Below are 25,565 nucleotides of genomic sequence, written 5' to 3' on the forward strand. Positions count from 1 at the left end.
ACATCATCATCACTTAAAACAAATATTACATCAGTTTCATATCCTCCTGAGAATAAAACCATCAAAACAAATACCACAGATTCTAACATGCAAATTAAAAGTTTAAAAATATACAAACTTGATGTACCTGCCAACTGTAACCAATTTTCTATTTTTCAGACAAGCATTTCAACATATCAATATAAATAAATCATAATGAAGAACCAGAAATCAAAATTAAAACTTTAGTATTGAATTATTTACATAATGTACCAATTAACATCAACAAATATTATTCCCAACAACTTGATATACAGAAACGACCCCCAAAAATCAAAAATACAAAAATCAGGAAACCATACATAAATAATTGTCCCTTCTGTTATAACATGAGTTGCATTATAATTTGCTTTGATGCTTTTAAAAAAAAATTCTTTAATTGGCAATATATATATTTGATACCATAGTGATATATTCTAGCTGCTTAGGGGGTTTCATTATTGGTATCCCTAACAGCTCCAAGATTATCTTGCATGAGTAATTGAAGTTGCTGTCGTGCACTTTCAAGGAATAAATCCATGCTTGCCAGAGATCTTTGTCTAAGAGTTGAGTCAGCCTGCAATAGAAGAAAGAGAACAGATTGTGAGAATAGACACAAAATGCATCATCTCTCATGTTACACCAAATATTTGGAACTGATTTCCATTGGACACTGATTCATAAAGCCTCTAGCCTGCACCGTTTCAAAGTGAAACTGAATACGTATTTGTTTAGTATGGTCCAACCACTCAGCATCACTGAAAATACAGCAACAGTGCTCTGGAATGTGACACTTTATAAATATAACTAATTGATTGATTGATTGATTTTTGACTGACTGATTGAATGATTGATTGATTGATTGATTGATTGATTAACTGATGATTGAAATATCAGACATTGAAAATTATGAATTTTGTATAATATCGATATTGTGAAAATATGATGTACAAACATTTATTTATTTTCACAAATCAACAACGAAAGAATTGTGACAACAGACATAAACATACAGTATCCACTCATTTGATTTCATGGCCATTTTTTTTCATAATTCCTATGTGTATGCTGAACTCACCTTTCTCTGTTCCTGGATATACTGCAACATTTCTTCTCGACATTTCAATGTGACTTGTTTTATGGCAGTTTCTTGTTTATCTCTTTCCTCTTCAAATACAGTCTTTATTGCCTCCTACAAAATCACAGTGAAAAGTGAGTCATCACAACAAGACTGGATGTAGTTGGTAAATGTAAGGCAGAAAATAAACATCTTTTGACAGTTTCTTTATCAATCTTTTCAGTTTTTCTTTCACTTAATAACTTTGACAAAAAGAAATCTGGTTACATCATTAAGAATATTTTGCTGCCAGGTTCAGCACAGGTAAGTAGAATTGAGGATGGAAGCAGGGAGGGGGGGGGGAGCCAACATCCTGAACAAGTGTAATGGCTTGGAATATATAAGTCGCTGGTTCAAGCCTCACGTCCACGGTTTGTTTCCGAATGGCTAAAGTCCTTGGGTGAGATATGAACCACGAGCATGACCTGATCAACCCAGCTGTATAATTGGAACCTGGTAGGATGTAGGTTGCAATGTGAATGCTTTAACTTACATGCTTATAGAGACTGCAATGGATTGTATGTTTCATGCAGAGTTTAGGAAGTATAAAAGGCCATTAAGCCAATATAGGTAAATAATTATAAATCTCAGAGTATACTGTGTTGACAAAATGCTAGATAAAAGATAAAACTAACATAATTATGACCATGATGAACAGTACCTTTGATTTTGATTGGTTTCTTTACCAATGATTTGTTACCACTGGCAATGTACCAAATAAATAAAAGATTCTTACCTTACTCCTCTGTCTTTCTTCGTTCAAAGCTTTTTCTACTGTTTTTCTACTTGTTTCTCTTTCTTCTTCTAACAGTTTGGAAGATCTGTTTCTTTCTTCTTCAAGAAGTTTTCGTGTTTGTTGTCTTTCTTCTTGGAGAACTTTTTCTAGTTGTAATTGGTGGGCTTGGTTGGCTTCCTGTAATTTAGATCAACACATTATGAAAATGTGAGTTGATTTGTGATATTCTCTATAGTTTCAGTGTCTGCAACTTGAAAACAGATCCACATTTTGTGATAGCTTAGTTTTACAACTATTCATCCGTATTAGAATTGATATTAGTAATTGATCAATTGGTGACTTCATATCAAAGCATTGCTATTCAACTCTCAACCCTCCCACACACAAATCATTCAGTGCCATGGTTTAGAACTGTGCTCTAGTGTTTGGTACTTTACAGAATTGACTGACTGACTGACTGACTGTCTGTCTGACTGACTGACTGATTGATTAATTGATTGACTGTCTGTCTGTCTGATTGATTGATTGATTGATTGATTGATTGATTGATTGACTGACTGATCGATTAATTGACTGACTGACTGACTGACTGACTGACTGACTGACTGACTGACTGATTGATTGATTGGCTGATTGACAGATTGGCTTCATTGATTGACTGATTGATTGATTGACTGACTGACTGACTGACTGACTGACTGACTGACTGACTGACTGACTGACTGATTGATTAATTGATTGACTGACTGACTGACTGACTAACTGACTTACTGGTTGGTTGGTATATTGATTGATTGATTGATTGATTGATTGATTGATTGATTGATTGATTGATTGATTGATTGATTGATTGATTGATTGATTGATTGATTGATTGATTGATTGATTGATTGACTGACTGACTGACTGACTGAAGAATAAAAGTGGTGTTATCACTGTAGACCTGTGCCAGTATTCATCATATTGTACAGCAAAACTTCATTTTTAATGGAAAGTACTTAAATAGAAACAATGACATACCTCTACAGCTTGTTGTATTGCTTGGTTTGCCTTCTCTCTTTCTTCTTCAACACACTTTTCTATTAATTTTTGAGATAATGTTTGTTGTTCTTCCAGTGCTTCTTTTAATCTGTTTTCTCCCAGTTCCTTTTCTTCTTCCACAACTTTCATCAGTCTTTCGTGCTAAAGGTGAATATTGATTAGATTGATAAAACTATAAGTTATTAATCATCAATAAATGTGCTGGTTTTCTCAGCCATGGAGTATTGTTGTGTTGTGTTGGTTTGTGTTGTGTTGTGTTGTGTTGTGTTGTGTTGTGTTGTGTTGTGTTGTGTTGTGTTGTGTTGTGTTGTGTTGTGTTGTGTTGTGTTGTGTCATATTGTGTTGTCTAATGTGTTATGGTATGTAAAATTGTGTTATGTTATGTTGTGTCATATGGTGTTATATTATTGTGCTGTGTTGTGTTGTGTTGTGTTGTGTTACGAATATTGTATGGAAATTTACCTTACAGAAATGGTTGGATACAGTGATAAATAAATTCCCTCCTATTCCAAAGTCTACAAATATGTTTTTAAATTAATATTGATATTACATTACCTGTGCTCTAAGCATTGTTTTAGATGTTTCTGTTTCAGTTTGAATTGCCGTCTGAAGTTGTTTTTCACTGGTCTCTTGTTGTTGCTGCACTGCTAATTTACTTAATTCCTGCAATCAAATCATAAGAAATGGGGTAAAACATGTTAAAATGTACCAAAGTGGTCATAAAAAACACTTACAATTGATAAAAAAAAATGCTTGTGAAAAGCTGGCAATTGAGAAATGATTACAGTCATACTATTCTACACAGCTGGCAGTGACTAGTTTATTTGCTTGGTGAGTTCTTACTCCAGTGACTTGTTGTCATATCATCCACAGAGAGAGTAGATTAATTAAAATCTCAAGACATTTGGGCTATTTGTCATGTCCTTCACTATAATACCTGTCTGTAACTTGTATGTTTAATATTCACACGTGACATTGGTGAAAATAAAGTAATACAATCATATATTGCAATAAGCTAGGGTATCATATCCAGCTTTGACACCCCACCAATCCCTTTGACATCAGCTCACATTGTATTCTTCAATAATAATAGCCAGTGCATCATGTCCAAATCACCCCCACCCTCACCAACCCCCCCCCCCCCGCCCCAACCCAAGACATCTAACCATACCTTGTATTCTTCAATAATGATAGCTAGTGCGTCATGTCCAAATCACCCCCACCCCCACCCCCACCCCAACCCAAGATATCTAACCATACCTTGTATTCTTCAATAATAATAGCCAGTGCATCATGTCCAAATCACCCCCACCCTCCACCCCCACTCTCACCCCCACCCCCACCCCCACCCCAACCCAAGACATCTAACCATACCTTGTATTCCTCAATAATAATAGCCAGTGCATCATGTCCAGCCTTTCTTATCTCTTCAATTTCTTTACTTTGTTTATCCTGCATCTCTTCATACTTCCTCTTCTGTTCATCAGCTTCTAGTGTATGTTCCTTTACTTGACTTTCTAATAGTTTACTTTTTTCTAATAAATCTTCTAGTTCCTGTGAAATACAAACATAAATAAATTCTATCATTCATACAATGTAGGTGCTATGCATATGTACATTGGTCAAATCTCAGTCCAAGTTTCCACATATTTTACAATGGTTCACTACAAAACTTATTGTAGAAGATATTGAAGTCTTTGTAAAATTTATAAGATTTCACAAATATTTCAAAACTTTAGCAAAGCTTCTAATTGCAGAGTTGGCATTGACCCAAACTTAGCCAGAAGTGACATATGACACTTGCATGGCATTGGACATACTGTCAACTGCTTCTAGTGTTATTTGTAATTGCAATATGTTAGATAGAAGTCCCCTAACAAGTCTCACATGTCACGTCTGCCTAAGTTCATATCAGTGCCAACTCCATACTTGTAGGTGAAAATGAATGAAACTAATACATCCTATCTCATTTGCATCCAAGTGTTTATCAAACAACATGAATTCACAAGGTACAAATGTATACTTCCCCTATAAACAGGATGTAGGCTAAGTGATGAATAGTGACTATCTGGGAGCAGGAAACAGTTCAGCTTAATATTAGTGGGTCTTGCCCTACTCCTACACCCTTTTAGCTCCTTATCAGTCAGTCCATTATTCTACAACTTTGCCAAGACTTCAAATCACACCTTATAAGTTACAAGAGAGCCAAAAGATTAGAAAACAGCATAGATAAATTCTAGATTCTCACCTTCTGTAGTCGAAGTCTTTCTCTGTCTGCAGCTGATAACTTGCCTTCCATTTCTTTCAATTGTTCATTTAAAACTTCATTGTCTTTTCCTACTGTTTTCTCAACAGTTTTTGATTTCTCGTTATTTTGACTTTCTTCATTTACAGTTTTACTTTGCCTGCTGTCCTTGGCAGTATCAGTCACATGATTCACTGTGGCAAGCCTTTGCTTTGGTTGCTACAACAAAATAATGAAAAAGGGTTTTAGTTCAACCATTGGGTTCAATCTTAACTGGTTATGTTTATGAAAAACAAACAAAACAGATAAATAGGTAAATAAACAAAACAAATATTTTTTTTACTATTTAATAAAAGATCAGTGTGGAATATCTATCCATATTATTGTCTATGGTTAGATATTCCACACTCTGACTATTTATAAAATGCTAAAAATTATTATCTTTCTTGCTGCTGTATGCAAATTTTTTGACTGTGAATAGAAATTTTAATATGTAAATATCTAATATTGTTAATGTGTTACTATTGTAAACATTGTAAGTTAACCATTACAATGCCAAGATTCCGTAGAATCATTCTTTTGTTTTGGCCCAACTGTTTCAATACCTCTGCCGAACTACGTATTTGCCTAAATTTTAATCCTAATCCGAAGTAGGCATAAACATAAACTATTCAGCTGTCACATACCATGTTAAAATCACATACCAAGAACTTCCTTTTTTTCCTCTATATAATTCATTGTTTTCAGTATCTTAATTAAACTAATGTTATACATGTTGTATTGTAGTGAAAATTTGAGCATGTACCTCTGAATCACTCAGTGCAGGAGTTTGTGTAATTCCATCAGGTTTCCTTGCAGCGCCCCCTATAGTCCCAATATTGAAAGTTGGCAAGTCGTCATCATCATCACTCAATCCAAAGTCATCAAGACGAAGTTTATTACTTTTAGCATTTTGTACGGCAGCTTCAGCTTGGGCTGTGAGTTCAGGTGGTGGAGTATTTCTCACTATAGAACTGGTTGTGAGTTCAGGTGGTGGAGTATTTCTCACTATAGAACTAGTTGTGATTTCTGGTTCAACTGTTAATGTTCCTGATACAGATGCTGTTAATTCAGGTTGCGGTAATGAGGGCGGTATTTCCAGAGGATTTGGTTGGATTTGGGAAGTAATTTCTGGTTGTGTACTACTTGGTATGGCATCTCCTGGAAAGGTTGCATCTAAACCTAAATCACTCTTGGCTTGTTGTGGTTGACTTTGTGCTTGTAACAGATCAGGCTGACCAGGTGTGGCAACTGTGAAGAAAGCAAAGTTTGTTAGCATTTCAAAAACAAATCTGGGTATGAAAATGGAAATGATGGAGTCATGATGGGTGAATGGTTAGCGTGACTGGCTTGGAATCTACAGGTTGCAGGTTCGAGCCCTGTCGCTGCCTGCTGTTTGTTTCTGAGTGGCTAAAGTCCTTGGGCAAGATTTGAACCACGACTGTGCTTCAGTCAACCCAGCTGTATAATTGGGGACCTGGTAGGATGTAGGTTGCAATGTGAAGGCTTTAATCCTATGCGCTTAAATGGCTGCAATGGATTGTATGCTCCCCGGGGAGTTGAGGAAGACTAAAGGGCCGTTGTGCCGTTCTGATCCGAGCCAGGGGTAATAATTGTAAAGCGCTTTGAGCACGGTGTGGGAAAGCGCTATATAAGAACCCAACATTATTATTATTATTAAATAAGAATAACTATATTTGAGGAGATAATATAAGTGAACAATATACTGGTAGTCTTGCAAAACTGTTAGCAAAAATTCACAACTCCCAGATATTACAAAAACAAACTAGAAGTGTGTTCGGCCACCAGTAAAGTCAACTTCATAACTTAAATTCCTTATTGTTGATTTTGACACAGCAAAAGCATGAGAACATCCCATAAATCCATTCTGAATTCTGTGAACAGCATGCATTTGAGAATAACTCATGGAAAGACTCATTTGGATTTTCCTATGCACAGATGTGTGCATTTATGCACAGATGTGTGCATTTATTGACTGGAGGAAAGAATCTCCCTAATATGGACTTCCTTCCTGGAACTCAATCTACGGAGATAGGTAGAAATAATAATGTGTGGGAAAGGAGTTTGTTTAGATATGGACTTACCTACAGGTGGGAAAACTGCCCATGGTGAAGGGCTTGCCTGGACTTGGTCTGCTATTTCTGGTGGTACAGGTTCTGCTGCTTCAAAGCCACCAAAATCATCATCCATTGCCCAGTCATCATCATTTGGATTCCCTGAGGCACCACCCTATAAACGAAAAATATGTAGTTCAATGAAATCCTGACAGTATCATGACATGTAATGATGTCAGTATTTAATTTTGTACGACATGTATCGCAACATTTGTACTTGTGTACATCCATTGCTTTTGAAAATACTTCTCTCTTGTTTTTAGAGAAGACACATGACGCAGAGACGGTGAAAGTGACATTTCATGACTTCGTTCCCAGACACCAACTAAAGTAGTTAGGATGAAATTAGCATTGCCTTTGTTATACATGTATGCACACACACACACACACACACACACACACACACACACACACACATACACACACACATATTTATCCCTTTTCCGTTATTTTCTAACAAACCTTAGTAAACTTTAAGTCATAAAGTACTTCATACGCGCACACCGACAGAGTGTGTATTATACTTCCATAACTATGTAGATTGGAAGAAGTGGAACTTCCCAGGCCTGGTGTGTTTATTATTGTGATGTTGTTTGTTTACTATTCTCTCAAAAACCTAGAACAACAAGCAGTATTTAGCATACAGGTCAGCCCTTATACTACGCCTTATTTTTTCATGTGATAGAGATGCGGAGTAATTCACATCTAATGAAGTTCGGCCAACAAATTATCACACGTGAAACGTGTCGGTGGTGAGCTGCAGCCTGTGACTGTATTTATCAGGAAGAGTCGATACAAATATACTTTACCTCACTTTCAGAAGCTCCAAAACTCGCCCAATTCACTGACATGATTTCCTTTGCCAAATCTTTCAATTTAAATTATGTGGTCTACTGAGTCCTTTCTCAAAATTGTCAGAAATTATTATTTTCTCGAATCACAAAGTTAAAAGTTACAGTGGGCTGACATTTTGAGTGATGATTCATGGGTAAATTATTAGTCATCGCTTCAAATCTCGATTGATATCGTCTCACACATAACGAGATGCATGCCATGGGACATCGGCTGATGTAATTGACCAATAAGATTTCACTATTTTGTCACGTGTTCAATATTACTCTGAATTTCTTTTACGGTTTTCTTGACAACCGACTCGCAGGTGAACGGACTTTTCCACGGTACTTCTGAGCTGATTTTTGCAGTATTATTGGATCTATTGTAACCATATTTTGGAGGAAGAATCGTTATTATATATTTGGTAAGTTGGCCCAATTTTAAAATTTGTGAAATCAATGAATTGTAAAAAAACAGCATGTTGCATGACAGATGAAACGCCGGGTACATCGCATCGTAATGTGTATGACCTTTGCACTCGTGTAGGCGCGTCACATTTACAAATCTCATTTTATGTTTATCGTCCTCAAAATTACTATATAATATCGTGAGATGTCGTAAGGTTACACCTTTAAGTCCACGTCCCCCTTTTGTGATGAAACAGCGAGGATTTTTCAATGAAATCGAAAGTGGGCGTGTGCTTCAATGGACAAATGTCCCAACTCCCGGACAAATGTGTAACGTTCACGTTACAGAACACGCTTGAAGGGCGTGCGTATTCACATAACATGCCGTCATGCATCAAGTAATATTACATGTGTCAAAATAGTTTAAACTCGACGTATTCGTGAACTAATGATGTGTCCGATTCCACTGAATGTCAGTGTCTTTCGAATAAGATAAAATAAAGTATGGCAAATCGTTAACACACCAAGTAATTCAATGACAAAACTTATTGATGGCAAGTTAGGGGCGACGTCAAAAGATCGATGTTTACAAAAAAACTTAATTGCTTTAGTTTGGGGGTGGGGGGGTTTTGGCCAAATTAATTTCTCAACCGTCAAAAACGATTTAACGTCATACTTAGCAAATTTAGTACGATTTCAAGGCTGCTTTTACCTATAAGGGCGGCCCTTTTTATTTTTCTGTTTCTCATCTCCCGACCGACCCTAATTTCCAGCTCCGACATCAGAAAAAAACAACGTTTTTTTTATTTCCGACCGACTCGACCCTTGAGTTCAACACAGCAAGACTGTAAGGTTCGAATGAACATCAAACGTTCCTCATGGCGTCTTAGACCAGTGTATGTTCTGCCGAGGCCACGACCTTGCAACATTGGCCCCCTAAAATTACAAATGACGCAAAAATTTTCCCACCTTGCGCCGCTTTGGCACATTCATTTTACGGCAAACATCAAAATTATCTAAGTCCAGGGCCAGGCCCTGACGTCAATCCCACAAGAAGTATACTGACTCCGTGAGGGAAAATTTTGTTGTCACTCATATAAGATACAGTGACAACGCACAGTTCCATTGGTAACATAAAAAATGACACAAAAAGATCAACTTTGATAAATTTAATCTACAAATTGAAACATTAGAGGGAGTAGATGAGACGTCGAAATGGACGTCTCTCGTCACATGTTTTGTCTACCATCACTGTCGTGACCTCTGACGTACTCACTGACGTGTACGAAACACTGAACTTGCTACCGGAAATCGGAACATCTATCTGCCACAGCTCAGAAGCCTTAGTAAACCAAATTTATGGGACAGGTTGTGATTTTCATTTGTTGATGGGTTAGATTAATGGAAACAAAATGAGTACATGTGTATTTTGATTCCGAAAAAGCTGTGTTAGACTGTTAGGGGATCATGTTGCATGATGTTGACAGTGACACATATGTGAATGTTGGGCACTGACTGAATCAATGCATGATAACTGGCATGGCCATATAGACGGCCGATGCATGTGCGCCCAGTCAGACATGAAGAATGAACTTGTTGTGCAAATCAGAAAATAATTACAGTGGTATTTACAAAGCATCCTAACTTTGACGTTGATAGTTTTAGTTCACGATTTCTGAGTTTCAAGGACACCTAATGTCAGCTTTCCGTATCAAGTTTACAGTATGTAACTAATGCTGTCATTTGATATCACAGGACCAAATCATGATACACAGCCAGTAACGGTAATTAATAAAAAAAAAATTATTTCAAAGTTTGTTTGACTGTATTATTTGTAAGTTTTTCGTTCACATTTGGAACTTTTTAAAGTCAGGGATTTTTTTTCTTCAAAATGTTGGTTTTTCTTAACCTCAGTCATGAATTTGAAGAGGGAATGATATTAAAACACAGCAGTGTACTAACAGTTCTACAAATGAAACAAGTGGTTACAAGATTAGGATTTCTCAAAGTTTTTATTCAATCATATGTTCCCTGTGACTTATTTTGAAGTTGTTCTTTGTCTTTGTCTGAAAAAAAGGAATTATAAATTTGAGCACTGCTATTCATGATATTCAGATTAAAAATTGTGACTACCTGGCTGTCCAATCTTTCAAAACAATATATAATATACTCTGTAGAAATGACTTAAAAATACATAATCTTAATTGCCTTCTTTTTCTAAGGTGTAATGTGTAGTCCACAATTTTCAAAAAACAGCTTACTGGGAACTGTTATTGTGAATGGAATTTTTTTTATGTTCTTATATAGGTAATAGTCTATGTGTAATGGAATATCTAAGACCACAGTATCTCTATAGTGGTCTGAGATAATATATATGAATATTTCATAGGCAATAATAATTGACCCCACTCCCTGTCAAATGACCCCACTTTTTGCAACCAAGGGGCCCGGTGCTTTGTCCCCACTTGTTGGAAACCTTGGCAGAACACTGCCGTCTACCCACACCCCCACCCCCTTTGTTACGTCGGAGCAGCATGTGTCTTTCGTGGCTGAATCTGTTGAGGTTTGATGAGGAACAGGGCTCGAAATTAATGCCGCCGTGTGGTACATTTTGCTGCAATGTAATAATAGCTCAGAATATTTCTATCATTTTCAAAATTATGCTTAAAATTGGTAAAAGTCATACTGCATTCCTCAAAAAGTTACATACTAAAGTTCAAATTAGCGATGTCAATGCCACTTTAATTAATAAGGACGAAGTGTAATAGTACTTCTGATAAAATCATACAATAGTTCCTGGCTACAGATATACACCCATCAGGATGATAAGTATTCATCTTCTTACAAAGTTATTCTACGGACTTGTCAACCTTGCTAAAATGAAGGAAAGAGACCTGTAACAAGGAATTCAATAAAGAGAAGAGAAAAGAAGGACAGAGAATAGAACTGAAAAAATACAGATTTTTTTTCCTTGCCCCCTTTTTTTATTTCGCTTGCCCGCCCCGCCTGACTATTCCACTGGAGATGAGAAACAAAAAAAGGTACACTCGGTCCGATTTATCAGCGGTACACGGTTAAAATGGCTTTCTGTTTTTATTTATAATTCAGTAGTATATTGTTACGTTGTTTGAAAGTGAAAGTATACAGTATGAGTCTGAAACGATTTTCAATTTTAGGTCAGTTAAGTTAGATGGGGGGGTGGGGGGGTCTGGGACCTAACTTAAGCAATTAAGTTAGATATATTATATTGAACTTTTGATGTTGCCCCTTAGTTGTTACAACTTACATAATGTATTTGACATTTCCATACAAACCCACGAAGCTCCAGTACATGGGGCGTTTATAAATTATTTTCGGAGTGTCTCGTGTTCTAATTATTTTAGGGGTTACATCTGTCAAAGTTATGACATATTTATCATTTCTAGACTTAAGTTGATTTTAATAGTATTATACTGCTTTTAAGTTTTGATCTTTTTGGAAAAAAAATCTTTTGTCAACATTGATCATTGATGAGAACATGGAATTCCGGAAGCATCACCCTCCCCTCGGAGTGATACTTCCCTGATGAGAAGTAGGCAGTGTACATTTTACCTGTAGTCTAGTACTATCCAGGATTGAACCTCAAGATCTTGCTTTTATTCGATGATTCGATACCAAGGGTAACATCTAGACTGCTGTAGTACTGTACCTGTACATTCCATTATGTTGGAACATGCAGACAGGGATTTGTCTGTGGTTGAAGTGGCAATGAAACATTTGTTTTATTGGAATATTTTTGGTGTGTTACTGTAACCAATTAGCTCACTATTCATAGTGAAATACTCATTGAGAGCCTTTCATATTGTTTCACATGTTAACACTTGTCTGGAAGACATTGTTACCTCTGAAGTCATTTTAAGTCTGGTGAACAGATATTTAGCTATGTAGTCTAATAATAGACCCTACACATATAGGGTCTATGGTCTTAATACAGTGGGAAGAGTAGTGACAGTTTACTATAATTTGTATTTTGTTTCATTTACAATGAGTTTGCTATGTTGTCCTTATATCTGTATGAACCAAGATGAGAATATATTTGTGACACACTGCCTTGGTGAGGTTAGGATTTAATAGGTGAAATGTAGGCTGTATGAACTTTTTGTGACCTGCCACAAGCTAATTCTATGGTGACAAATTCTCTCCTTTTGATAAGACTCACGTAAAGTTGTTTAATTTTGACAAGTACAATCAATATGCAAGTATTTGTGAATTGCTACAACATCTTTTTACATGGTAACCCTTTCTATATAATTTGATGAATCTTTTTAGTACACTCAAGCATCTAAAGATATTTATATTTATAACATTTTGTAGCATCTAAGAATATTTTAAAACAGACTATAAAATTTGCTTCGTTGACAGGAGACTACTTCAGTTTGTCAATGTAAGAAATGAATGTCGGGTTGATCAAAGTCTGGTATTTCAATATTTTGTTTAGAAATTGGCACTTTGCCACTATTTCTAATACTAATTACATGGTGAAAGTTTGATGACCCCTCTAACTAAGGGACTCACAGCACTTCATGTCTATTTAGTTATTAATAAATAACCTACTTCACTGACATCAACATTTGTTGAACCCTAGGCACATATAAAACAGGTGACAAGATTGACATACTCAGTTTGCACGTAGACCTTCAATATCACATTATAATCAATTCAAGTGGTTATGCATGTATCTGAGTTCATTTTGCAAATGATTAATTTCTGGTACTGTTGTTCCCAACCATTTTTTGGTCAGTTTTACTGTGAAAAAAATTGTTGTTAACAGTTACACATTGGCATCAACCACAAACCACAATTGTTAACCACTTTTGATAAAAGGATTAGGATACTGTAGTAACCATATACTTTGTAGTACAGTGTATATGTACATTCATATCTGTAATAAATTATAATATAACAAGTCTGTACGTGATTTGATAAACATATATTGTATCAAATGATGATGATAACACTGCTTCACTTAATAAAGTTATATAGATAAATAGTAAAGAAGCATCATCACCTATATACTAGTGTTAGCATTATACATTATAGAGTTCACAATGTTATAATTAGTCGACGCAATATTGAAAGAGATGAACACATGCATTTGTAGCTATACAAAATGTACCACGAGGGAGAGACATCAATTTCAGTTGTCAGCACACATATATGATTGGATTGGAGTTAGACTGTCAATATAAAATAACTTCTTATTAAGATAATGTAAAAATGACAATATAAAAATTTATTAATTATTAGACTACGTGAATTATATGTTTCCTATTTTAGGCCTTGATTATATCCCATTTACAGCCTGCACTTATTAACCCCACAGATGCAATGAAAAACATTGCATTATACCTCAGACCACTATAGTCTATAGAGTACAGTATATAGATTTTTATCTACTGTATGTCTGTACCAGTATACAACCCCATTTCCTGTATTGTGTGTCAAAATTATAAAAATGAGGGTCAACACTTTGTAATGGGATCGGGGAACACCATATTTTATACATTGTATACACCAGTAATACACTGGTACATCACATGTATGGGCCACCCCATAAGGTTCATTCCTGATGGAAACTATATAAATGCTTACTGTAAACAAACATGTTACAAAACTCCTTAAAACAGGTTACCTGTCAAAAACTGTGATAACTGTCCAATTGACTGTCATAATTTGTATGCAAACAACCTGAAAGGTTTGCAGTAGTACTTAAAACTGACATTTAACTAACGAAACACACCCCCTTTGAAAGTGTTGAAATAAAAGTTGTTACATACATTTAGATGACAACTGTTTCAATGAGATATTCAATCAGAAATGACCACTACAGGTACACTACTTCTAATTTTATACCAAAGTAGAGTTACTCCTCTTCATTTCATGTGTTTTTGAAAAATATAATGTACATGTACATGTACATGTACATATGTATGGTTTGATTGCAAGATACAAATTAAAGTTTGATGAGATTTTCTCAACTTTAGTTCTTAGATCTTAAGAAAAATGCTCATTTTTAGTAACGTCAAGTCCACCCCAAAATGATGCCATTTTAGTATCTATACATGTACATGTAGTGATGGAACAGATTGATTTGAAATCTTTAGAATTCTCCCCATGCCTCTAAAATTATCCCCATGCCTCTTCTGGTCTATGGTCTCCTGAAAAAAATGGGAACAAATTAACATATACAAATTACTATTATGCAAATTTAGGTATTGTACTGATGACAATACAGTCCTTGCCAAAGGTAGAGTAATCCTAGCGTCAAGGTTTATTAAAAAAAAAGGCAGAATTTCAGCAGTAATCAGTTCCATTCCACTGTAATTTATAAGAATCCTTTACCTGTTATTTGTCTATGTCATCATGTACATATGATATACATGAATTGTCTGACTTCCATACAAAATGAAATCAATGAACCAGTGAGATTTTACAGATACTTGACATTCTCTGGAATAGAAATCATGCACAAATATTTATTCTTAATGTATCTAAAAAACCCATCTATTATTTCTATGTCCATAAATTCAGGGTAGTATCGGTACATGTACAAATGTATATGCTGACATTTTCATTTGTATGTACGTTATTTGGAATGAGTACATGATGCCATGACACAAATCCAACCCTACATTTCCCAAATTTCAACAATTTCCTGTAGCAATTGAGACTACTTTACATTGTATATGTATCAAATTAAAGGTACCAGTTTAAAGGAAGGTACCATACTGCACACAGGGCTCAAAATTGGCAGTAGTCAAGGATAAAATGTACATGTACCTGTTCCTTAGAAGTTATAATACAGGTGTTGTTAACCAGAACGGTGGTACAACTTTACAAGCATACAGAAATCAGTGCAAATTTTACCAGATTTCCCTTAAATTTGGAGTCACCAGGGCACCTTAAGCAGATTTCTGTTCAGTCTATCCTGTACTGCAGGACATTTGTGCATGAAATAAAATGTATGAATTTCACAGGCTAAAAAGTATATTATGTATGTCAGTATATTTTAGATGTTTGGTCGAGGTCATGAAATTTTCCATTGCATGTTGTTGTTCCAGTTGATCAGATGGATATCAACATTACATCATATTTAATTGTTGTGTCATCACCTACATCTCACCATGACAGGGATAAAGTCTGAAGTCTACTCTCGTACTGATAGCTCACACAATGCAGGTAGTTGAGTAAAAACAATGTGATAGTCACACTCTGGAATGCACCATTGTTTTGACGAGATACAAATGTGCAGATAAGAGGAATTGAGGGTGTCAAAGTCAGAGGACAGAGATAACTAATAGATTGTCTGAACTGACTTTACTCCCTACGAACTTCAAAATAGGGAACTTGCAATCCAAACTGAGCATGCTCAGATGCAAAGGACTATGGGATTATCTGTGGTTATCGTAATTCCTAATCTGGAGCTATCGATAAAATAAACCTCCTACAATGGTCAGGGTAACTATGAACTGATTATTTGTGGTTACAAACAATGTAACATTATTATTTACAATGCTAATTGATTAGTATTTATTATCACATTTCCCATGATGCAACATTCAACATGGCAGGTTTGCAAGTTGCCTATTGCACAAACCTACACAATATGTGAATTTCAGAGTTCAATTATCCACACAACTTATCCAGCAGAATACATTGTAGATGTAACATTATTAGCCAGGATACAAACTCATCATGCCAAGTAGTAACAGGAAGGCACTGCCCTAACACTACAAGACAACCAATTATTGTTTAGTGTTTGTAGGCTGACCTGATGCAGATAAAGATAGATGTAGAACTAGAAGAGTTGATTGAAATCTGAATATGGTAAGAGAGAAAATTCTGTTGGTCATATCATATGCAACATAATTTTTTATTTTTAAGCTAAACCAAGGTAAATTGTTACCCAAGTTACATGATAGCTTATTTGTATACTTGTTAGTCCAAAGTTTATTTGGAAGTATTAAAAGTCAAGGACAAGTTTACAACTGATTTGTTTATTTGTTTTGGTATTTGGTACATTAGTGCATATTGATACATGTAGGTGTGTTCACCAGTACCATGCATGTACATGTAGTATGTACAGTATGTACCATTGATGAGGTAAGGTGAGGAGATGGTTTTATGGTCTTTCTAAGTAGTTTTTGACAGTTTTATTTTTATCTAATTGCTACTAAATCTAAATTGTCAAGTGCTGTACCAATCGGATTAAAATCTGATGTGGTAAAAGCAGCTAGATGCTTTATTTACCTCTATGCATCATTTTGTGTCATTTGTTTTGTTCCGGTGATTGCTGCCGTAATTATCTCTCACCATTGATAGACATATACATTCAAGCAGGAAAAAAAATTCTTCGTACTTTAGATTTGCTAATGAGATTTTTTACATTTGATCAGAATACAAAATGACATTTCTTAAATTAATGAAAACCATTAGAGTTGCACATTAAATATGTTAAGTGTACTTGTTATTTTCATAAAGATATTTCGGTTGAAAGTTAATCCTCTTTCATCATATAGGTATAGAGTGTACAAACAAATAAATACCTCCCAGAGAGAAAGAGGAATTATTTTAGTAGGAAAACATGAGAGACTCGGAACAAATTTAGATACTGATAATTCAACACACCCTGTAGTTTATGGACAGGATATAGATACTGACGTAATGAAAGTAACAATATGACAGTGATGATCATAATGTACATGTATTATCTCATCAAACAGACCATGTGTTGTAACATCTGTACCAGTACATTGTTTTCACTGAGCACGGTTACAGGAGTGTCAACTCTTAGTGTTGTAATTCCTATATATTTTTTAAACCATTGTTGTTATCAAATATACATGTACATGTATATCAACATTGACAACAGACGCTATGTCAAAATCTCCCATGCTACTACTTTGGATGGGGTGCTCCTTCCCCTTGTCTTGTGTCATTGACACTACAGAGTTGGTTTTAGCAAAAGGTACAATTAGAAAGATATGAATGAATACATACATGCATGCATACATGTACATGTACATTACTTGTAAGAGATTACCAGAGTGATTTGTATCATCTCACCCTAGTCTAGTCCCTACATCATGTACATGTATGGTATATAGTATCATTATGATTTACACCTCCACTCACTTTAGTTAGAGACCACATGTTTGTATCCAGACTACTCTTACCCATTCATGTACATGTACATGGCTGTGATGATTTTCTTGCCAGGAAACAGAAACTTTGACAGTCCATATTAAATTGTTACTTATGGTTAATTAATAATTTAACTTTCTCTAATTAGTTCATTTGTATGAATATTGATATAATTACTTTTTCTTGTTATGTCTGATATCAGCAGAGTTTTTCTCAATTGTACTGTAAGTGTAAAAGCACAAGTTACTAGTATTAGTATGAGTATGAAATCATGCAGTGTTTAGCAGTGTGGCCTCAGCAAATGAGTCATGGTAGAACTTGTACAAAAAAAAATAACTTGATGTGTAATATGCTAAATAGTTTCTATTGTTTTTCAAAACACAATACTTGTAATTTGTATATATAATTTAGGAGGAAACTTAATTATTAATCCAAATTACAAATGTAGGTTACAGTCACCACTTGTACAGTACCCACATGCTAATCAGATGGAAACCAAAGTACCTGGGGAAAAACCTACATTGTACATGTACATTGTTCTGTAGGGTCAAATTGAGCATCACCCTTCTACACACAGATTTTGACATTTTTAATCAAACCCATCTGATTATGAGTGGGTACAGTTCAAACCCGTACTGCAGTGCTAAGAAGCTTGCAAGCTAACCACTCGGTCACCGACAACTATATAACAAGAGAAATGTGTGCAGTTTCTGGGGCGTACAATACAATACATGTAGAGTCCCTCACTGTACTACATGTACACAATTGTATGTATAATGTAAGATTTACACAGTGACACGCATGTTGATCGGTAACCATTATGCATGCCAATGCCATCAGAGGCCAATGACCCAGACACAGTTCTTTATACTCTATACAATTAAACTACCAGTACATGTGCATATACCAGCACCACACAATAACACTGATTTTGTATTGAATAGTTTCAGCATAAAAATAATGATTTTGAGAATTTTGCCCTGATAATACATATACATGTACATGTAGTCTCATTGTTAGCGGTAATATGTACGTTGTACATGTATGTGTACGTGTAGTTGATTATCAAAAGGCTAGAGTCATCAGACGTGCTCTAACAAGTACATTTTTTTTTCACATGACATGCACATTTGTATCCATGCTGTCCTGATCACTTGCATTACGCATGTTTTAATATGTTTAATTGATAACTCAAAGTTTGGACATATATGAAATCAGTTTTCCATAAAAGCATTCGCATGTTATGTACATGTAGTAGGTTTTATAACTTTAGGACACCAGACATAACAAGGTACTCATTTAGCATGCACATACAATGTACATGTATATATACCCATACAGCGCTACATCGTCATGACCACTGGCTATTTACTATCTAGAGTTCTATTATGACAACAGAACTAAATAACAACAAGGCTTATTTGTACACATTTCTTTATGTGCAGTTCCCAAGTAGTCTGCGCTCAGAGAAATGTATGTATGTACAATCAATGTGTATTTGTACATGTATACATGTTGTGTATATGCAGCCAGTTTCACATACCTGTACATCTTTTGTGAGTTGTACAGCAAAGTCGCCAATATTACAATTTACATGTATAATGAGAAATTTTGAGTGATAATAATGTAAGTTACTGTACGTGTATGATTAATACATAACTGCATTATAGTTGGTAGTAATAACCAGACACAGCATGGTGTATGTTGTATAACAATTGGCCTTGAATCAATACAGACATTTCCATTGTTAAAAAAAAAAAGAATAAAAAATGACTGCTCATTTGGTGTCTCTGCTCAGACAATATAGCAGTATTAATTGTACCTATGAAATGAGTTTTAACTAATTCCCTTCTCAATAGTCAGTTGTACTATCAATTTTAATATTAAAGTAGGTTTTAATGTTGTAATATTTGCTAGATATATAGATATGTTGACATGTCTGTTTAGACACAATGGTAATTTGATTTCATAGCAAAACATACTATTATTGGGTTTCTTTAATGCAATTTATTCACAGTCTGGTTGTCTCACAATGGTCTAATAACAACTAGCCTAGACTGAAGGATAGGTCGACCATGTTGTTCAGCCCTATCAGGCTTTTAACTTAGATGATAGCAATGCATGGCAGGAATGTCATATCGTACAGACTATAAGTACTAATGGGATTGACTATCAAACTTTGACCTACTGGCAAATGATATTTGACTCCACATACATACTAGCAAATGATATTTGACTCCACATACATACTAGCAAATGATATTTGACTCCACATACATACTACCAAATGATATTTAACTCCACATACATACTACCAAATGATATTTGTACTGGCAAATGATATTTGACTCAACATACATGTTCATGTACTGTAGTCTGTAGATACGTGTACAACATTTGTGCCATGCTATCAGCTCTAGCCAGCACCATGTGGTTAAAAAGACTGATAGGCCTAGGGCTAAACAACACGACTATCTTACAGTTTAATATGTACTGTTGAACACCGTTTTCAAGCCAGATATCCAGTCTCTGATCTGGACTAAATAACAACAGGTTTGCTTGAGAGTAATATTTGTGTTCTCCTTTCATTTCCCAACAGATTGTGTAAGAGTGGAAAAGTTAGCTCACCTGTGACGTGAAACTAAAAAAGAGTAAAATAGTACAGAAAAAGTGAACAGAAAAAAAGAAATTCTAGCAATAAAGTAATAAACCACACCAATATGGCACCAACTGTAGCAGAGTTCTTTGCTGGACAGAAAGTACTGATCACCGGGGCAACTGGATTTCTTGGCAAAGTTCTTGTAGAGAAACTGTTAAGATGTTGTCCAAATATTGATGTGATGTATTTGATGGTAAGACCTAAAGCTGGACAACCACCACAACAGAGAGTGCAAGAAATGATTGCTACCAAGGTTAGTCAAATATGTGAAATGCAAAATGAAATGATAGCAAATCTGTATAATGTCATTGTATGGCATGTTGTCTGTCAGTCTGTATCACTGGTATACATGTATGTGGGACGTGTTTTCATTTATACCATGACAATGTGTATACATTTGTTTGTCTGTTTATGATCTGTTTGAAATTATGTGTGTGTTTGCACCAATGTTTATTTCTTTGATGTTTTTGTTTGTGTTTGTATTTGTATTTGTAAATTGTATTTGTATTTGTATTTGTATTTGTATGTTTCTGTCTGTTTGTTTGTCTGTATTGTCATGTACATGTTTGTGTGTCTATGCCGGTTGTTTACTACATGTATGTATGTGTGTGCATGTTTATATGTTGTGCATATGTGACTTCATTTGTATGCAGTATATGATGTATCTCATTTTGTGTGTGCAGTTTATTTGTAATGTGAGTCATGCAGAGATAAAATCTATAATTGAAGGCGTGTAATATCCATAAAGGAGTATGAGATGCATAAATTATGTGTATCTAGAAACTTAGAAACAGAAACATCCTTGATTTGGCAATGATTTGATGACCGAGTAATTAAAGTACACTTTCAATCTTTACACCATGTAGTCATAAAATCTTGTTCATGCATGTCTTGTTTCCCAATGACTTACTGTTAAGGTTGAAAGTTTACCTGAGTTCCCCAGGATTTTTACTAAGGTTAATTCTTACGCATGGCTGATGTTGTTCATCCTCAAACTAAATAAATAAGTAAAATAACAGAAAAAAGAATATGTAGTGTGCTCCTCTGAAATAACCAACAGCACATCGGTTGCTATAGCAACACTTCAAAATGCCCAAATGTTTTGCTGATCCGTTCTTGAATCTACACTTCAAATTTATTTATTTATTTATTTATTTATTTATGTACTTGTTTATTTATTTATTTATTTTGAGGATGCAAAATTACAATACCAGCCATGTGTGTTAATTCCCACCAAAATTATTGCACATGGTATGGAACGCTAGACAACTTTTACTACATGTACATGTATACATGTATGTCTACACTTATTCATTGAATGAGTTTGTTATTGTGGTTGTCACAAGGCCCCCTTCACATTCATTTTCAACAAATCCTGTTGAAGGACATGTAGGGAATGCCAAATGAGATGGAGTTGTACCTACATGTAGATGAGTATACATGTACATTCATTGTAGCTCACAATAGTGACCTCCAGACAACTTATGAACAGAGCATATTGTCAGTGAATAGATAGGGAATGGACATTTTAAAAACCTTGTTTGCAAGAACATATGTTTGATGTGTGACGCGTTGATAACGGAAACATTTTCAAACACTAGTAACAGATGTATGATGTGTACACGCAGAGTGAATGACAATATAGATGATTGAGATATGAATGAATCATACATATGTAATTTACATACATGGCATACCAGTATGGGTGTGGTTTGTTCACATGTGCCTTTTCACTATATCCACCCGAGAAATTAAATTCATAAATTTCCACCCTCATACATCATAATGAGTTTCATGATACTCATGACATCACATATATTTGAACGTGCTCTTTAACTTAAGATATCTGTCAGTCATTTGGTTTGGACTGGTCAACCTTCATGGGTCACCTCCTACATGTATATTACATTGTAGTATCAGGGTTCTTCAGTGTCCACACAGGATGTTATATTATGTACATGTAGTAAAACATAGTACCGAATACGGCAGATTTCCTAGTCTCAAATTTATTTATTTTTTAATTTTTAAAAGAAAGAAAAACAGTCATTTCAAAATGACATTTGAGTTGAAGTGAGTCACTGACTGGAAAATTTATTCGAACAAAAAAGTTGTACCATGTGTGTACCATTGTCATACTACAAACTACACACTACATTCCTGTGTGTAGTCAAGGGGTGGTGATTCATGTATTTCGGCCAATAGAGTTTGATGGATGATAGATCATCTACATGTAGTGACACACACGTGTCTGAAGTGTTTTAGTGTCAGCTAGCTTAAATTATGTTTGCTAGTGTTTTTATTGCCGAGAGACATAACTGTTTGGCATGACACTGTCAGACCACGTCAGATACATGTACATTGTAGGTAGGGTTTTAGAACCCAGGTAGCAGAGGAAGGGGGCAGGCTGTCAAATTTATTTGTTTCATCATACTGTAAAGGGCCCTAGAATATGTATTTATATGTATTGCCTCATTAGCCTAGTGTGGATGCCAACGTGGTCACAGTATACATCATACATGTAGTCAAAGACATTACTCTAGAAGTCTTGAAATGTGAGTGGGGGTGTAAATTGTAACAATACTGTATAGGAACTAGACTACAGTATGTGAGTAGAGGTGTAAATCGTAACAATACTGTATAGGAACCATAGGCTCAGACACTTGGTTATCTGGCTAAGTGGGCGGTGTCATTTGTAAGCCAGTATGTGGAATCAGATAGCCAAGTCTCTGTGTTGTTGCGTCAAATTCATTAACAAAACAAAGGTAGATTTTACATACATTACTCTAACATTGTTATGTACTTAAAGTTGCACAGGCTGTAGCTAGAATTTTTTTTTTGATTAGATAATCAACAATAAGTACACTCTCTGAAAATTGTTTAAATGGCAATAATCAGACACTCTTACATGTTAATTATTGGTTGATTGTACCTAAAAGTAACACATCAACAGGTTAAAATCTTGATCATATTGGGGTGTTGATATTGGTACATATGATAGGCTAGTTCCTATACACTATCATTTAGTTAGAGACCCCGTTGGCATCCAGACTATGATATTTGGTTCAGACTCCAAAATCATATTATGTTTACAGCTGAATGCTGATATTGGTACATATAGTCTAGTTCCTATACACTATCGTTTAGTTAGAGACCCCGCTGTAGCATCCAGACTATGATACATGTATTTGGTGCAGACTCCAAAATCATATTATGTTTACAGCTGAATGTTGATATTGGTACATATAGTCTAGTTCCTATACACTATCGTTTAGTTAGAAACCCTACTGTAGCATCCAGACTATGATATTTGGCGCATACTCCACATATTATGTTTACAGCTACATATACACAAACATTTTATCCACAAGTAATCCAATACAGTTCAGGATGTACAATATTATTATGAGTAAGTCCTTGTATCTAACAAAACGGTTTTAAAAAATATTACAGTTACAGCTAGTGCAGCTTTAAACATTCCCATTCTCAATAATAATAATAATAATAATAATCTTTATTTATACTGGATAGTTCTTTAAGCATTTAAACACTTGTCTCCCAAGAAGTCCAGTGAGGGCCATCCCTCATGGGTTCAGTGTTAATACAGGAGGAAACCGGAGTACCCGGGGAAAACCTGCGTTGTTCGGTAGAGTCAAACTGAACGACACTCTTCTTACTTACAGCATGGTAAATTTAATTGAACCCTGAATGGGGATTGGAACCCCGACTGCAGTGGTAAGAGGCAAGTGGTTTAACCACTCGGCCACCGACAACCCCTAAATAAAACATTCATATTCATATATACAACTATTCTCATATTATTGAAATATGGATTGATTCTATAGCTTTATGACAAAGTACGAGAAGAAAACCCAAGTGGTCTGGAAAGAATTATTGCAGTGAAAAGTGACATGTTAGAACCAGGATTAGGACTGAGTGATGAAGACAGAGAGATGCTACAACAAGAAGTGGGAGTTGTATTCCATGTTGCAGCCACCATCAAATTTGATGAAAAAATGAAGTAAGAATTTTTTCTCTCGGACTTCCAAACTGTGTAATACCTCCAAAAGGTTGAATGCATACCAGAAATTTGAACTATCACCCTTAAATTTTAGCCTGTGTAGATATGCCCAATAAAGTATATATAGTATCAGTCTAGATATCACTCCAAAAAAGTGGCTACTGTGATTATCACGCTTGCTTTGCAACATTTGACACATTCATAAATAGCGCCCTCAATGGTTATCAAACATTTTACTCTCCTTTTTCCAGACTTTCATATAAAATGAATGTGAAGGCCCTTCAAGAGATGGTGAAACTCTGCAAGGACATGAAAAAATTAGAAGTAAGTTTATTTTATCTTTTATTCTGTATATAATATAGTGCAAAATAACAAGATATCATTCAATGAAAAAAAATTCCTGTGTATATTCTGTTATATTCTGTCTGAATGTTTTGTATATGTTCTTGTTTGTACATCCAATTGAGATAGATTAAGAAAATTGATTGGCTATGCTTGTAAAAGTACAACAACAGAGAACACCATAGACACTCAGCCAAATACCCAGAGTACATCACACTGGTATTCACACAGTACTTCTGGGTTCTGTGACATTGTTACCCAGAGTACATCACACTGGCACTCACATGGCACTACTGGGTTCTGTGACATCATTACCCAGAATACACCACACTGACACTCACTTGGCACTACTGGGTTCTGTGAAATTATTACCCAGAGTACATCACACTGACACTCAAATGACACTACTGGGTTCTGTGACATCATTACCCAGAATACACCACACTGACACTCACTTGGCACTACTGGGTTCTGCGACATTATTACCCAGAGTACATCACACTGGCACTCACATGACACTACTGGGTTCTGTGACATTATTACCCAGAGTACATCACACTGGCACTCACATGACACAACTGGGTTCTGAGACATTATTACCCAGAGTACACCACACTGACACTCACTTGGCACTACTGGGTTCTATGACATTATTACCCAGAGTACATCACACTGGCACTCACATGGCACTACTGGTTCTGTGACATTATTACCCAGAGTACATCACACTGAGATTCACTTCGCACTACTGGGTTCTACAACATTATTACCCAGAGTATACCACACTGGCA

At 35.4% G+C, this 25,565-nt stretch overlaps 2 protein-coding genes across 4 annotated transcripts in view; one reads left to right on the forward strand and one right to left on the reverse strand.

Moving 5' to 3' along the window:
- Positions 1–268: 268 nt before the first annotated feature.
- Positions 269–8,288, reverse strand: LOC144448539 (coiled-coil domain-containing protein 91-like). 2 transcript variants are annotated; one of them, XM_078138805.1, is made up of 11 exons: positions 8,141–8,288; positions 7,302–7,446; positions 6,172–6,447; positions 5,981–6,132; positions 5,161–5,376; positions 4,287–4,466; positions 3,468–3,575; positions 2,892–3,053; positions 1,872–2,048; positions 1,097–1,210; positions 269–595 (listed from the first exon to the last, which is right to left on the reverse strand). In XM_078138805.1, the coding sequence occupies exons 1-11, from the start codon at positions 8,180–8,182 to the stop codon at positions 464–466; spliced, it is 1,704 nt and encodes a 567-aa protein (XP_077994931.1). In that variant the 5' UTR covers positions 8,183–8,288; the 3' UTR covers positions 269–463. The 2 variants fall into 2 exon arrangements, with proteins under 2 accessions (XP_077994931.1, XP_077994930.1); XM_078138804.1 differs by having other exon boundaries at positions 5,963–6,447.
- A 178-nt stretch (positions 8,289–8,466) lies between these two features.
- The window catches only part of LOC144448248 (fatty acyl-CoA reductase 1-like), a 28,253-nt gene continuing 11,154 nt past the window's right edge, over positions 8,467–25,565 (forward strand). For both annotated transcript variants that reach the window (XM_078138419.1, XM_078138420.1), the window contains exons 1-4: positions 8,467–8,589; positions 20,355–20,667; positions 24,257–24,432; positions 24,684–24,756. In XM_078138419.1, the coding sequence (XP_077994545.1) occupies positions 20,476–20,667; positions 24,257–24,432; positions 24,684–24,756 (441 nt within the window). In that variant the 5' untranslated portion in view covers positions 8,467–8,589; positions 20,355–20,475. The remainder of the gene's footprint in view (positions 8,590–20,354; positions 20,668–24,256; positions 24,433–24,683; positions 24,757–25,565) is intronic.

This window comes from Glandiceps talaboti, chromosome 17 (genome assembly GCF_964340395.1).
Source record: "Glandiceps talaboti chromosome 17, keGlaTala1.1, whole genome shotgun sequence".
NCBI lineage: Eukaryota > Metazoa > Hemichordata > Enteropneusta > Spengelidae > Glandiceps > Glandiceps talaboti.

Bases quoted from the DNA above. Each gene is read 5' to 3' on its own strand.
- LOC144448539 (XM_078138804.1), bottom strand. From the start codon at position 8,182: ATGTCAGTGAATTGGGCGAGTTTTGGAGCTTCTGAAAGTGAG. The intron at 2,049-2,891 runs GTATGTCATTGT...TCTAAATTACAG, and splicing joins CAATACAACAAGCTGTAGAG to GAAGCCAACCAAGCCCACCA. The intron at 1,211-1,871 runs GTAAGAATCTTT...GTGATTTTGTAG, and splicing joins AAGAAAGACAGAGGAGTAAG to GAGGCAATAAAGACTGTATT.